The 15634-nt window shown below is 54.0% G+C and overlaps 1 protein-coding gene across 5 annotated transcripts in view; it reads right to left on the bottom strand.

Annotated features, from left to right (window-relative positions):
- The window catches only part of ARHGEF10L (Rho guanine nucleotide exchange factor 10 like), a 150050-nt gene that overhangs the window by 40212 nt on the left and 94204 nt on the right, over positions 1 to 15634 (bottom strand). For all 5 annotated transcript variants that reach the window (XM_084787943.1, XM_084787944.1, XM_084787941.1 and 2 more), the window contains 5 exons: positions 12512 to 12657; positions 9933 to 10114; positions 7128 to 7243; positions 6597 to 6724; positions 4801 to 4901 (listed from right to left, as the gene is read on the bottom strand). In XM_084787943.1, coding sequence (XP_084644069.1) covers positions 4801 to 4901; positions 6597 to 6724; positions 7128 to 7243; positions 9933 to 10114; positions 12512 to 12657 — 673 coding nt within the window. The remainder of the gene's footprint in view (positions 1 to 4800; positions 4902 to 6596; positions 6725 to 7127; positions 7244 to 9932; positions 10115 to 12511; positions 12658 to 15634) is intronic.

Raw genomic sequence — 15634 nt, forward strand, 5'->3', positions numbered from 1 at the left:
AAGGCTGGGTGGTTAGCCTAACGGCTGCCGTCCCTGCCTGAAGGACTCAGTTCTTACTGCTTTTCCCAATGGGCCCAGAAGCGGCCCTTCACAGTCTGGGCCCTGGGAAACTGCCCCATAAAACCCAGGCCTGCCACGGAAAAAGAGAGAGAGGAAAAAACAGTGTGTGAGAGAGCCATGCGGCAAAGCACAAACACACAGCAAGACACCACCTCTTTTCATCCTCGTTTTGGGGACCTCTGCCCCTCATGATGCTGGGGAAACTGAAGTGAAAACACACAAGCCACGACGGGGCACAGGGCACAGCATGCTCAGGCCACTGTGGAAAATGGGGCTGCCCTGCCGCCTCTCAGTGAAAGCCCAGTGGTAAGTAAATAAGACACACTTTAAAACGCTGTCCTTACCCTAAGGGAACTCACAACCAAACAGACCCCTCCTCTGCCAGGCAGGAGACCTGTGGAGCTCACACACACACACACACACACACACACACACACACACACACACAGGGGAACACACAGCCTCCACCCCGTACCTCGCCCCAGCTCCTCCCCCCCCCCCCCCCCCGCCAGCCCATCAGTCCCTGGCAATCTATTACCATATATATTTTTAACGATCTGACCTTCTCCTTCCAGATGGTGCCTTTTCTTGTGTGCGACTGGGAACATTAAAAAGAAACTGGCGTTGTGGCTCCCCCATCTGCCACCATTGTCATTGTTCGCATCACAAAACCAGAGCGGCCAACAGCAAATGAAGAGGCTGTGGCCACTCAACAGTGAAAGCCCATCGGGTTGAGTGACATTCAGGAGAGGCACCAATGGCACAGCCGTGATTCCAACCGACACTAAGCAGAGGCTTATTTAGGCTTGTTCAGCATGTGTGTCAGCACTCGTGGCATTCAAGAGCCCCTGTGGTACATGAGGGGCAGCTCTAGACGCCCCTCCAGGCTAGAGACCATCTTCTCCAATTTGCTAGAAGCACCCTAGGCACAGCCTAACCCAGCCTTCAACTCACTGTGTGGCATTCAGTCTGTTGCCTCACCTAGAAAATAGGGGATGGAATTCCAATCCTTTGGAGTCACTGGGGAGCCTAGAAAGAGTACAAATGAGGTCTAGGACATACCGGGCCCTGCAGAAGTGGTACCCATGTCCAATCCCCCACCCTTCCTCTTAACGTTGTGGAGAGTGGCTGAGCCACCTCTAGCCCTGCTCTGTGCTCGGCCTCCAAGGTGAGGTTTTCACTGTCCTAGACCCACTGTTGTCAAAATTGCCAGATCCACGGCTGGCTGTCTTCGAGGCCCTAATCACACATCCCTGATGTAGGGAGCCACAGGCGGTCACCAAGCCAGGCATCCTTTCCATCAGCCACCCCACCCTAAGAGATGCTTAATGCTGTCCATGAAGGCCAGCTGAAGGCCACAGCTTCCCAGCTGGGGTGTGCAGCCTTGTCTCCCCTCCCAGAGGATGGGGCCACTATATCCAGAGAAGCTTAGGACAGTGGTTCTCAATCTATGAGTCGAGACCCCTTTGGAGGTCAGATGACCTTTTCACAGGGGTGGCCCCAGACCAACAGAAAACAGATGTTTACATTATGGTTCATTTATAGCTATAAAGTATCAATGAAAATACTTTTATGGTCGGGGGGGGGGGGGGGGGTCACCCACAACATGAGGAACTGTATTAAAGGGTCTCTGTTAGGAAGGTGGAGAACCATTGGCTTAGGGGGTCCCAGCACTGGGATGGTTTTCAGGGTTAATAGATTATATCTAGGACACAGTAAGAGGCTTCCTGGGGGCTCAGGAAGGAGGAGTGCCTTTCCCAGGACAACGGGGTAACGCCAGTGTTTTGGAAGGGATCCCCCCTCTAGACCAAAGGCTCTCTTGTCCCCCCTTTCTCAGCCTTCAGGGGACTATCATCCTGGCTTGCTGCTGTGCTCAGAAGAAAATAAAATACAACAAGGGAGTGACGCATCTTTAACATGGCCCCGCTCCTTGCAACACACACACACACACACACACACACACACACACACACACACACATACACCACTACAGATGAAAAACAAAAAGCAGCAAAATGGAAAGAACAAATTATTCAAGCCTTAGGGGACCCAGACACTCAAATATAATTTCAAATGACTCTCCTATGAAGCCTGCCGACGTGGGGCTGTGTGGGGATAAGGCAGCCAGCCAGTGGCAGGCCCAGCATCCCAAGCCCAGCTCCGCTGAGCGCCTGGGTTCTCATAGGAAGTCCATCTGCCTGGGAGACCCAGCCTGGGAGCTCGGGTCTGTGATCCCAGGGAATTGGGAAGCTGATGCGGAAGGATGGTGAGTTCAAAGCCTGCCTGGGTTACAGAGTGAATTCAGTTCCGGGAGGCCCCACTTCACAATAGAAGTAAAAGGGCCACTGAGTGCATTCATTCATCAGGATGAAAGCCTTGCCCAGCAGAAGGAAAAGGAGAGGGGAAGGAAGAAGGAAATAAAAAAGAGAGGGTGGAAGAGAGGAAGGGAGGCAGGGGGCAGGGGCACAGGGGAGCAGGGAAGTGGGGGAGGGAAGGGGGGCCAGAGGGCAGGGAGTGGGGGACAGGAGGGCAGGGGAACAAGGGGGCAGGAGAGCAGGTGGGTGAGGGACAGGGGGCAGGAGAGCAGGTGGGTGAGGGACAGGGGCAAGGAGCAGGAGGGCAGGGGTAGGGCCAGGGAAGCAGGGGGCAGGGAGGCAGGGGGCAGGGAATAGCATTGGCCCACCATTGAAGTCATGTATGGAAGGAAGCATGTGCCTGCCCCTAGGGCCCAGTAGGGACAACCACCTTAGCCCTTTCAAGGGCCAGAATCTCCATGTCCTCTGTCAGGGGTGGGGCAGCTTGTCTTAAAGGCGGAGTTCTAAATGACACCAGCCCTAGACCCAGGGCACTGACCAAGCAGACACCTCTGGTCCCAGACCCTCCAGAGCCACATAACTCCTCATCCTTGCCTCCCCTTCACACACACCTGTTCCCCCAGGGCCCTCTGCACAGTGGCAGAATGACTCACTGTGACAGTAGAGTGCCCCCCACCCCCCACCATGTGAATATCTCCTGAGCAGACCCAGAACAAATACCTTTTCCAGCAGCATGCCCTGCAAGCCTCACCCTGCTCTGCAGAACACCTCCGCAGTCTGATACAACCACCTCCTTCTTTGACTCCTCACACACTGCACCCTTCACCCCTGGCACCCACCCCCACCCACTCTGATCCTGCTGCTGCCCCAGGATCTGCACACTGTGGCTGCCACACCTGGGTCACTTGGCCCAGATCCTTCCCACGGCCTCTCCCTGGCACAGCCCTCACATTCAGTGACAGCCATCTGGCCCCACTTCAGCCCTTCACAGTCCAGCACTCCACGTCATGTCCGTGTGTCCGTCCCACATTTAAGCTCCTCGGGAGAAAGAGCCTTCTGAGTTTTATCAGGGCTCTTTATGCCTAAAATTACTAGGGGATGGGACCAGCCTGGTCTACATAGTGAGTTCCAGGGCTGCCAGAGCTACATAGGGAAACCCTGTCTCAAAACAAACAAACAAAGCTGGAAATGGTCACCTGTGCTTGTGATGACAGCACTAAAGAGAGAGTGACACACAGGCTAGCTCAGTCAGCCCCAGAAACAACAAGGGGAGCTGGTGAGGTGGCTCAGTGGTTAAGAGCACTGTTCTCCCAGAGGACCCATGTTCAATTCCCAGCACCCACATGGTAGCTCACAACCATCTGTAATTCCAGAGAATCTGATGCCTTTTTCTCACCTCTGAGGGCACTGCATGGATGTAGTGCAGACATACATGCAGGCAAAATACACATATACATAAAATAAAATTTTAAAAATAACTCATCTATAAAAAGATCATACACACGATAAAGGTAATCAAAAGATGCCCTCGGTATCAGCTAGACTTCTACCATGCAGTTCTGACTATCCTGGATGCCAAGTCACAAAACAGATAAAGTCGTTACAACTCAGTGCATGCGAATGTGGCAGGGACGGGGCAGAGGGACAGCAAGGTGGCCTAGGCTCTGGAAACGCAATGCCCAGTGTCTGAATCTTACATCGACCCCTTCCTGCTGTGTGGTTCCACAAAAGTCACTGCACATCTATGGGCCTGACCTACCTCAGGGAGCTTGTGAGCAGAGGTGTATTTGGGACTCTGCAACACCAGAAACATTCTGCAAATACATATTTACTACCCGTGTTAGCACTAACGGGTGCGTAGGAAGAAACCCTCATAAAGAGGTTTTCCTTTCAGTTTTTGTTTAGCTTTTTGAGTCCAGCTGCTCTGCAGCTAAGACTGGCCTTGAACGAAGACTGCCCAAATCCTCCTGCCTCACCCTCCCAAGCACTGGGATTATTGGATATACCACCCACCATGTTTGGCAATAAGGAGGCCTTTGGCTGAGCTCGGCCAATAAATATTTTTATTTATTATTTACCCATCTTTTTGGGGTTTTGTTTTGTTTTGTTTTTTGTTTTACTGAACTGAGATACACTTCCGTGGTGATTAGCTACCACCAGCGTGTGCTTTCCACAGCTGGATGGCAGCCAGGCCAGCATCACCTCCCTCACTGGGGCCCTGGCAACTGCTAATTCACTTTGTGTCAAATTTCAATAACTCAGAGACAAGAAAACTGAGGCTTAGAGAGGAAGTGGGTGTCTCTGCATGGCATTACCTCCCTCCCATCTCCCCACCCCACCCCCATAGGAAATGCCCCTGCTCATGGACCACCTTGTGCTCACACTCCCTACGCCTGCCCCGCCTCCGTCCCGGGCCTGTACTCACTGAGTCCGATCTTTGCCAAGTGTAATCTGTTGACCCAGGAAATCTTGCTCAGGGGGTTCGGTGTGATGAAGACGACCATGAAGCTGATGGGCCGCCCAGACCTGTGGAGGAGCAAGACCCTGTGAGTGCCTGATAGAGGCTCAGCTCCCTGGAAGGCCTTAGAAGGCCTGTGGCCTGTAAAGCTCCACCTCCTTGAGGAGACCACCCTCCACCCTCTGTGATGGGCAAGGGGCACCTGGCCAGAGAAGCTAAGCCATTCTCGGCAGCCTAGTCCCAGACCCACAGCACCCCTGGCTCTATGCCCAGCTAAGGTCCTGGCACCACCACCTGCCAGCATCCCATTGGCCTCATCATCTGGAAGGAAGGACCCCACACTGTCCATCTCCAGCACCTGGCACAGGGCAGTCACCCAGGAGATGGTTGCAGAGTGGACACGCATGCGGTAAGGAACGGAGGAAGGTTGGGAGTGACGATGGGAGTGAGGGAAGGAAGATGGAAGGGCAGGAAGGAGAGGGGATGAGAGGAGGGAGGAAGGGAGGGAGGGAGGGGAGGAGGGAGGATGGGAGGGAGGGGAGGAGGGATGGAAGGAAGCAGGGAAGATTGGAGGGAGGGAGGAAAGAGGGAGGGAAGGAAAATGGGAGGACAGGAGGGAGGAGAAAAATGAGAAGAAAGGAGGGAGGGGGAAAGAGGGAGGGAGAAGGAAGATGGTAGGGTGCATGGGAGGGAAGGGGTAGGAAGGAGGGAGAGAGAAAGGAACAGAGAAGATAGTAGGAGGTCAGTGAGGGCCCCTGTGGAGTCCTGTGAGTAACCCAACCTCTGCGCCCCCACCAATGTAGGCAGGACAGTGTCTCTCACTCTCGGGTGCTGGGGAGAAAAAGGCACAAGAGAGGGGACAGGAACATGGAAGAGGGCAACTTGGATTGGAGCTCGAACTGCAGACCCCACATCCAAATGTTAGGACCCTGCTCTCTCTTCCTGAACCTCTGTGCCTGTTGCAGTGTCTCCATCTTCTCCCACAAGCCTGCCCCTGAGTAGCAAGCGCTTCCCTGCACCAACTCTCACTGCACAAGACCCCACCTCCTGCATCAGAAAAGTTCACAAGCAAAGCCCAGGAGTCCCGGAGCCTGTCCCCTGGGCCCTGCCCTCTGGCCTCACTTCCTTGTTTGTAAAGTGAAGATACTGAGGCACAGCCTATGGAACCATTAAGAGGGCCAGCTTGAGGCTAGAGAGATGGCTCAGAGGTTAAGAGCACTGACTGCTCTTCCAAAGGTCCTGAGTTCAATTCCTAGCAACCACATGGTGGCTCACAACCATCTATAATGAGATCTGGTGCCCTCTTCTGGCCTGCAGGTGTACATGCACTGTTACATCAATAAATAATAAGTAAATCTGATAGTCTGCTGCTACCTCAGGATGACATCTTCCCACAGAGAAGGTCTCACAGCTCCTGGTGTCAATCTTGTGTACAGAGGACCGTGAAAGGGGGAGGATGGGTCTAAAAAGAGGATCTGGGATGCCACAAGCTGAGATGAAGAAAGAGGCTATGACGTTGTGGGCTGAGTCGGCCAACAGAGAACCAAGCTAATCCAGGATATCAGCAAGACGCACATTCGTGCATGCATTCATTCCCGAGGACCTACTATGTGCCAGGCGCTATCATGGGCATGGCCCACAGTGGATGTGTACCCTCGCTTATCACAGCAGTCCTGACAGGCAGGGGGGTCCCAGGCTCTTTCTCTGACCACCCCTTCCCCTCACTGGCAGTCCCTCCCTCCCTCCCTCCCATGTCCTCTCACTTGTCAGGTTTCCCGGGCAGCAGGAGCCTTAGGCGGCATTTGTTGGCTGAGTGGATCTCCTCCTCCTTCACTCGCATCAGCCTCTGCAGGGCCAGGCACCAGTCTTGGGCCACAGTCATGTTCAGATTCTAGTGTTGGAGAGAGAGAGAAGGGCTCACCACAGTCTCCTGGCTCCCCTAAAACCACATGAGACATAGCGACAGCACCCAAGAGGACACAGGATAACGCCTTCAACATGGCTGCTCACTAGCCACACAAGAGGCAATCCCACTTACACTTGGAACTTCCCAGCCCTGGATGCAAGCCCACCCAGTTGCTACTTCCTCAGAGAGGGACCCCTCCCCCACCTCCTCCATAGGCGCTCAGAAGCCTAGGACAGAGGCCAAGGAGGAGCTGTAAGACCTCCAACTGGTGCACACAGCCAGACATGTGCAAAGGCCTCTGAGAGAGTCCGGGGATCCCAACTCAGAGCCGGGGCGCACAGGGGCCCCATGCAAGCCAGCCCCCTCGCCACCCTCAGGCCACACCCACCTGGTAAGTGCCATGCAGGGTGCTGATAAGCAGGGTGATCTGCTCCACCACCGCCAGGTCCTTCTGCAGGTCCTGCAGCTCCTGGAAGAGGCGTGGGGGCCCCAGGTATACCTTGTCTGGGTAGAGAAGACGCACAGGACTCAGCCTTGAGGCTGGGGAAGGTGCCGTCAGGAAGCTAAGCGTCTGCTGACAGGGAAAAGTAAGCCATGTCCATAGAGAAGAGGCAGTGGAGAAGGCTGAAGGAAATATGACCAGGGTTTGGGAGAGAGGTCCCAGCAGAAGGGAAGATGTCTCATCTGGGATGGTGCCACAGTCGGTCTGTACGGAGGCTCACAAGGAACATAAGACTTAATCAGCCATGCTTACAGAACTGAGGAGCTTTCTCTCTCTTTTTAAAAAATAATTTATTTATTTTTATCTTATGTGCACTCATGTTTTGCCTGTACGTATGTCTCTGTGAGAGTGTCAGATCTTGGAGTTACAGACAGTTGTAAGCTGCCATGTGGATGCTGGGAGTTGAACCCAGGTCCTCTGGAAAAGCAGCCAGTGCTCTTGACCGCTGAGCCATCTCTCCAGCCCCACTCCCCCACTGAGGAGCTTTCAAGAAGCCAGAATGTGATGGGTCTGGCCAAGCCAGAGAAGAACATATACAAAGATACTGAGGCTTAGAGCAGCCCTTGGACAGCAAACTGTTTGATGATACATGGCGGACCTGCTATGCAGGGCAGGCAGGGTCCCTACTGTTATGGGACTTAGGTCCCAGAGGGTTGGGCAGACAGCAGGAGAGGGGAGTGAATTAACCAGATGGTAGAAAATGCTTGGGAGAAAGGTACCAGGCTAATGATGGGGGGGAGTGACTGAGCCTAGAACTCGGATGTTGAGATACAAATACAGGGGGACAAAGGGGTGGGCATCAAAGAGACGAGTGATGATCAGTGCAGAGCAGTTGTTGGATGCCACCTTGGAAACAGAGTAGCACAGGCTAGACCATGGTATCTCAGGCTGTCTAAGGGAGCTAAGGCCCCTTTCTGGGTTTTCATTGTGAGTGGCTAAAAAGTAGGTGTGCGTCCCAAGCCCCCTAGACATTGTGACTTTACTGTCACATTCTGCTGTGTGGAGTCAGGGCTTTTGAGGACTTGGGAGCTGAGTGGGGCTCTGCTCAATGAAACAAAACTTCATTTGTTTCCATAAGTTAATAGTGTGAATGGGAATCCTATTTATTGTTCTCTAATGTTATTTTTATCCAGTTTGTGTGTATTTGGGGTTTACTGCCGTTAAAGGCTAGAAGCGCGTGTGTTAACTGCAGGGAGATTTCTGTGTGTTCATATCTGCATAGAAATATAATTAAAAAAAAATAACATGAGGCTGGCCATGGATCTAAAGTCTCTCCCCTTTCAAGGGGATCAAACTTGAGAATCAGGGCTGTGGAGGGACAGAGTCAGGGACACAGGGGTTCCCAGGGCAACAGCCCAGGGATGGGCAGGAAGAAGGGAGTCAGTGGGGTTGAAGGTACCCAAGAGGGCTGAACGGGCTGAGGGGGCTTCCCCATTCTCCCGCCTCACTCACAGATCTGGAACAAGGCTCAGTGGTGCTGCCTCAGAGGGCCAGAACAGCTGTCGCAATCATGCCTCAAAATTTCCAGAGTTTCTGGGTTCAGTGAGGCAAGCACCCAGGCAGGGCTGCGGGCAGAGCGGTGGCAGGGAGGGGAAGTGAAACCCAAGCGCCTTTTGTTCATGGAAGGTGCTATACATACGCAGCGCCCCATTCTGCCAGGCCTGCGGTTTTAGTATCTCTGGCCCCGGGGCCCTAGCAGAAACCAAGGTTCCGTGAAACCAGTTGTCAGCCATGATCGTTGATACTGTCACTTTGACAGCACCTCTGAGCATTGTGAGGATTCCCAGATTAGGCTGACTAAAGTGGGAAGACCTACTCTGAATGAGGGCGAACAGCACTGTGTCATGGGCTGGGGGCCCTGGACTGAATAAGAAGGAAAAGGCGAACTGAACGCCAACACTCACCTCTCATTGCTTCCTGCCTGCGAATGCAGTGTGACCAGCTGCCTCACACACATACCGCCAGCCTCTCCCCACCATGGGGACTCTGTTCCCAGACTGAACCCAAACAAACCCTCCACTCTTTTACATGGCTTTGGTCTGGCACTTTGTCACAATGATAAGAAGATCAGCTAACGTGTCAATGTCAGAAAAACCCAGCCTAAGGCCTAGAGAGGCCAGGATAGGGTTCTGGTCCAGGCTCCGGTCACTAGAGAAACCGGCTTGGAGAAGGTGAGGAAGGCCACTACAGTGGCCCATGTGCACAGTGATGGTGGTCATTTTGCAGGCAGAGGGCAGACATGGAGATGCTACCGGGCACAAGGCTCTGAGAAGTTGGGTCAGGATGGGGGAAAAACGTGGGCCCAGGAAGGGACAGACAGACAGACCTGAGTTCTCTAGCACCCCTGGGGATCAGGGGGTAAGGCGAATACACCTAGTTCCTCGTGTACCAGGTAGAAAGAGAAGGCACCTGCCCAAGGTCTCACAGGAGGCAGTCGATGACCAAGTCAGCCTTGGTCTCTGTCGCTGTGTGAGCTGTGCATGAGGGGGTGTCTAACGCTGGGTGGGGAATGTGTGCCGGCTTGTGGGGCAGCAATGAGACCATAGGGCCAAGCATGTACAAGAGAGGCCACAGATCTGCACTGAGGTGCGACAGTAAGAATCTCTAGGCCCAGTCACCACCAGCCAGCCGGTGATCCCTGGGCCAGGTTACACACCTAGCAGGTGAGGGGCAGCAGCCAGCAATACTCACTCTGGGCCTGCCCTGAAGCCGTGGCCTTCTTGGCGCCTGCATGCTGGATGAGCAGGTTGTCCTTGTCATAGGCGCCGCCATCTTGACCCACCTCCACGACCTGCACCTGCGGCAGCGCTGTGTTCCACTTCACCACATACTTGGGCCCCAGAGGCACCAGGCTGCTGATCTCTAGCTGGCCCCTATGGGACAGAAGAAGAGCACTGGAGAGCTTGCTGCAGTCCAGAAGGCGGCATAGCTTCAGCTCCCAGCACCTCAGCTTAGCCAGGCTCCAGACAGCCCAAGCATAGGACCTCAGGCCCAAACCAAGCCAGGCCAGGAAGTGCAGGAAACCCACACCAAGGCGTTTGCACCAGGGAGCCCAGGCCCAGAACCAGAGTCGCATGCCTGAGTCCACAAACCACAAGCTACCTACCTGTGGTTGGAGGGCCTGGAGAAAAAACAAGAAGGATAGATGTTATTGGGGACAGCGGGTGCTGTGGGGCTGAGCACTCCAGGAGCCAGCTGCTGGCCTGGGGGGGCAGGCATGAAGGGAGGGACAGCTCCAGAGTGGAGGCATGGGACACCTAGGCCAGGTGTGAATAGAGGGCAGCCACACAGAAGGCCTCCCAGGGGCTCAACCAGCCATCGTCTCTGATTCTCTTTGTGTTGTGTCTCTATCTCTGTCTGTCTGTGTCTCTGATTCTGTCTGTCTCTTCTCTTCTCCTCTCTCTCTCTTTCTCTCTCTCTCTCCCCCTCTCTCTGGTTTTTCGTAACAGGGATTGTCTGTGTAGCCCTGGCTGTCCTGGAACTCACTCTGTAGACCAGGCTGGCCTCAAACTCAGAGATCCACCTGCCTCTGCCTCCCAAATGCCAACCACTGGCCAGCCCTCTCTGACTTTTACAGCAACTTTCTCAGTGGTTTAGGGATCCCAGAACAGAGTGACACTCAGCAGAGTTAAGTGACTCACTCAGGCACATTACCAAACTGGTGTCCCCAGACTTGAGCCCTAGCACCCCATTCTTCACACATGCTCAACCCTGAACAACATAAGGCTGAGAAGGACAGTGGTCATGGCCCCGGCCCCTGCTGGATGGCTGGGCTCAGTGGAACTTAAGATTCACAGTACCTGGGACTGGCAAGATGGCTCAGTGGATAATGTACTTGCCACCAAGCCCGACGATCTGAGTTTGATCCAGGATCCAAATAGTGGGAGGAGTAAGAACTGAATCTAAAATTATACTCCGACCTACCCACACATACATACACACACGCACGCACGCACAATAGTTTTTTTTTTAAAGGGTTTTAGAAAGATTTCTGACACTTGGAGATGAATGAATGAGTGAGTGAGTGGGCGAGTGAGCGCCCACATCACCTGTGCCAGAGGCTTCCTTGCCAAGTCCCCCACCAGGCTGGAAGCAGGGAACCAGCAAAGCGGACTCCATATATAGTTAGTGAGTGAGCAGATGGAAGGACAGAAGACAGTGGGTGGACGTGCCTGGCAGCCCTGTTTACTCCTCTTCCAGGGCCCGTGGTCTACAACCACAAGGTTCCCCAAACCCACTCTGTGGCCATGAACAGGGATGCAGAAGCCAATGCTGGGTGCAGAATATAAATAAAACACACACACTCTCTCTCTCTCTCTCTCTCTCTCTCTCTCTCTCTCTCTCTCTCTCTCTCTCTCTCTCGCACATACACACACACAGTGAGTACCCCAAGCTGAGAGGTGGAAAAGCTGACCTGGCTTGATAGTCACTGACCACTTTCTGGCTGACTCGACTTTAACAGCCGCAACCAGGCTGTGTCCCAGGTTCTTAAAGTATCAAGTTTTGAGAACAGAGATTCTCCTGGGATCCTGCTGGAAAGGTCAGTCCTGAGTTCTAGGAGTGCTCTACAGAAAGGTTTCCATCCCTAATGCCCACAGGGCCACATTGGGGGGGGGGGGCGTGACACCCTCGAGTTGCCCAGCTGAGTGAGGTCAGGAGGCTTGCAGGGCATGGGTCCCAGCTCTCATGGCCTGGGGCAATGTGGCCCCAGCATGTTTCATCACCCAAATAGTCAAATGAAGCCAAAGGTCTTGACATTTATGTGAATTCCTGTGCTAGCCAAGTGTGAGGTCCCGGCGGCAGCTACAGGCCACCCTCCTCCCATCAGCCAGTTCCTGCTAGCTCAGGCTAAGACCACAGATCAGTTCTGAGTGTTTCCATAGCCTGCCATATGCTGGAAAACAGTCTAGGCCCAGAAACTGCTCTGGGCTCTGGGTGGGTACCAGCAGCTCTGAGATGCGACAACCTCGCGTGAGCTAAAGCAGCAGAGATGGGGAAAATCCTTGGCTGGCTACTAAGTGCCAAGTTTGCAGGACAAAGCCCTGGGCTCTGAAGGACAATGAGCTAAGGGTCAGGGGTGTCCCTGGCTAGTCCAAATCTAAGCACTGGGGGCCAAGGACAAAGCTAAGCATGAGGGAGGTGAGAAGAAGACAAAGCATCTGAGTCCTAGACAGGGTTATAGTGACATCACGGCACAGAGACTGGGGAGAAAGGAATGGACAGCAAAGGTCACTGGAAAGGGGACATCCCAGCCCTCGCCGGGCTCTTACTTAAAGTTGATGTTGGCGCAGACCAGCATGTCACTGAGCAGGAAGACCCTGCGCTCCTTGGACTTGATCAGCTGCCCACGGTCTCCGTACACCGTCTCCGTCAGAGTCTCACATAGAAGCAGCTGCCGCTGGCCAGAGGTCAACAGCTGGAGAAGGAAAAGGGACAGAGAAGGTCCACACTAGTGTTGTGATGCAGGATGCTGCACACGCCGCCAGGCCAGAGGTTCGGAACCTCTCCCACCTTTCAGAAGAGAAGATCTAGATCGTGGGTGCCAATGTATTCCCCAGCGCTTGGGGGAGGGGGAGCAGAACCGTGAGGCTCAGGCCACCCTGAACTGTATGCAGTGAGACCTGTCCCCAAAACAGCAGAAGGCCTGGGCTTCTGTGGCTCAGATGGTGGAGTGCTCGCCTTTAGTACACTGAGCCCTGGGTTCCAATCTCTGTGCCACATAAATCAAGTGAGGTGGCACACACCTACAGTGCCAGCACCTGGGAGGTGAAAGCAAGGGCATCCTCAGCTACACAGGGCATTTGAGGATAACCTGCGCTAGGGATTATGTATTCAAAGAAAAACAAAAGGGGGTAGCTGAAAGAGGTAGAGGAGGATGTAGAGTCAACACCATCACTAGATACCAGGACACACACATTCGGTTCTCTGCTCCAGGGAGACCCCAGGGAGCCTGCCCAGCCACTCTTGCGAGAGCAGAACCCAGCAGCCCCTTTCCCGGGTGAGCTGGCTTCTGCCATTCTCCCCATGTATTATGACCCTGTAGCCACTTTCACCAAATGTACAGGCTCACGAGTGACAGACACCGACTCTGAGGAACTCCTATGCTCCCCAGCTGGGCAGTCAGTCACCAGGACACCTCAGTCGGAGCCTCAGTTTCCTCAGCAGGTACCTCAACTGCTATGCCAGGCAAACACAGACTATGGTTCAAAGGCTAGCATGACTTTCAAGGCCACAGCAGAACACATTAAACAGGACCAGGGTACTACTGAGTGTGGCCCTGGGAGGGCACAGGATACCCAGCCTTAGGGCATGCAACGGGCACTCCACAAAGGACCGTTTCAACACTGCTGTCAAAGGAGATTGTCTTTATCACGGAGAGACGTGGTTTTCCAGGCACACCTGACCTGGAAGGGGCCCGTGGCTTCACCATGACCTATTGAACCTCCCCAGCCCACATCATCCGTTGCGGGGCCTTGCAAGGAGGTAAAAATGGATTTTCCAGTCAACAATGTCTGCTCTCAGGAGACCAAACACTCTCAGACCCCAGGCACCTGAACTAGAGCACCCCACCCGACAGGTACCCTCAAACCATCCAAAATCCCTCTGAGAAGTATCTTTTTCCTTGCAGGGTTTTATTAAGTGGGCGGATAGAGGGTCCAGTGAAATGTGTTACTGAACAGTGTGACTCTGACTGTTGGACCCTGCTGTGAAGGTTGAAGTCTGGCAACACCAGATAGCCCGAGCTCAGTGCTAAATGACAGACTCCCTTCCTCAGCTGGGTTTCCCACTCTCTACCTGATCTGGAGAAACCCCAGATGCTCTACGGAGTGTCACATAGCCCTCGGGCCCAACCCTTTCCCTCCATGCTAACAAGATGTCTTGGTACCTTAGCTTTCAACCACTGACCTTTATCCATACCTCTAGCCACACCTGGAGTTCATCCCCCAACCCATCCCCCACACCAGCTGCCCATAGGACAATTAAGTCCTGTGCTCCCCTTCTTATGATAGGACTGTGCTGCTGCATGTAAATGAAGTATCCCTGGCACCCCTAGCCCCAGCCAATCAAACACATTCACTGTCGAAAGCCCCCCCCCCCACTTCCCAAGCTTTATAATGTCCCTGATTCAGGAAATAAATACACTCCATCCCTCCACCATGCCTGTCTGAGATTCACTGCTTCATTATTGAACCTTCGACTTCGCCAGACTTGCTGAGGGCCAAGCTCTCCCGCATCATCGCAGCGGCCACTGCTGCAAAGGCCGAGGCAGGCTCCTGGAGCCTCTTAGCTTGGCTCAGTTGCAGCTTCAAGCTCCCTGCTGCTGCCTGGCCTGGCCTGGGGCCCGGCAGCTTAGCTAAAAGAGCTGTGACCGTCCTCAGCCATTTTTACGTAGCTATTAATATTTACTTGTTGCAGAGAAAATCCTTTTTCTCTGCACCCCTGGCTGAACTGGAGATCTTGTGACATGCAAGTCCTGATTCGTGTCTGGACTTTCCAGGAGACGCAGAACGATACGTGGCTGTCTTGGTCCCAACCTCTCCTTGCTGGTCTCCTTTGGAGAGGACCCCCACTTCCCAGAGCACCCCTCAAGTGAACACACAAACTAAGGACCTAGCGGCACCAACACTGCTGTCTGATGGGTACTGCAGGACTCAGTGACACTCCACCCCAGATTCTAAACATGTGCAGTGCCCACAACGCCCCCCCCCCACAGTCCCAATACAAGATGGAGGCCTGCTGCTTTGTCTCCCTCCGTTGTGTGGCAGTGCCCGGCTAAACAGGAGCTGGAATGGCCACACTGTCCCCACACTGTCCCTGGAGTCCCTATCACTGCCATGGCCCTGCTTCTCCCCTCACCGTGTCCATAAACAAGCAAGGCACACACTGCTCATGAAAACACAACTCAGGCAGAAGCTCCCCCTCTACGAGCGCAGCCACGATGGCAGGACCACACTGGGAAGAGGAAAGTCCCTTGGGCTTCAGGACGCTATCCCGGTCCCTTATGCAGATTAAGAAAGAAAAAGAAAGCCCAGCTATTGCACCAGCACCCCCTCTGAAGGCTCCTGAGTCGGCTGTTTAGAAACAGCTCATGGGTCCGTTTCTGCCCCTCCCAGTTTCATATCCACTTCTCTCTGGGTAATGGCCAGAGGACCACCACTGATCAGATCCTCAGACGGACCCAGATTGTCCAAAGAGGCCCCGGGACGGGGGGTGGGAGGGTGGGGGGGTATGGGGTGTCACACAGTGTGCAGCTGATACCCTCTGCATCTGGACCTGAGCAGCTCAACCTTTACTCAGTGGAGGCGGGATCTGGAGCTCAGATCACATCTGCCCCCTAGCCTGATACCGAGTTGGTCTCGCTGACCACCTCCTGCTACATCTGGGTGTTGAGG

The sequence above is a fragment of the Acomys minous genome, assembly GCF_964271855.1.
Source record: "Acomys minous genome assembly, chromosome: 6".
NCBI lineage: Eukaryota > Metazoa > Chordata > Mammalia > Rodentia > Muridae > Acomys > Acomys minous.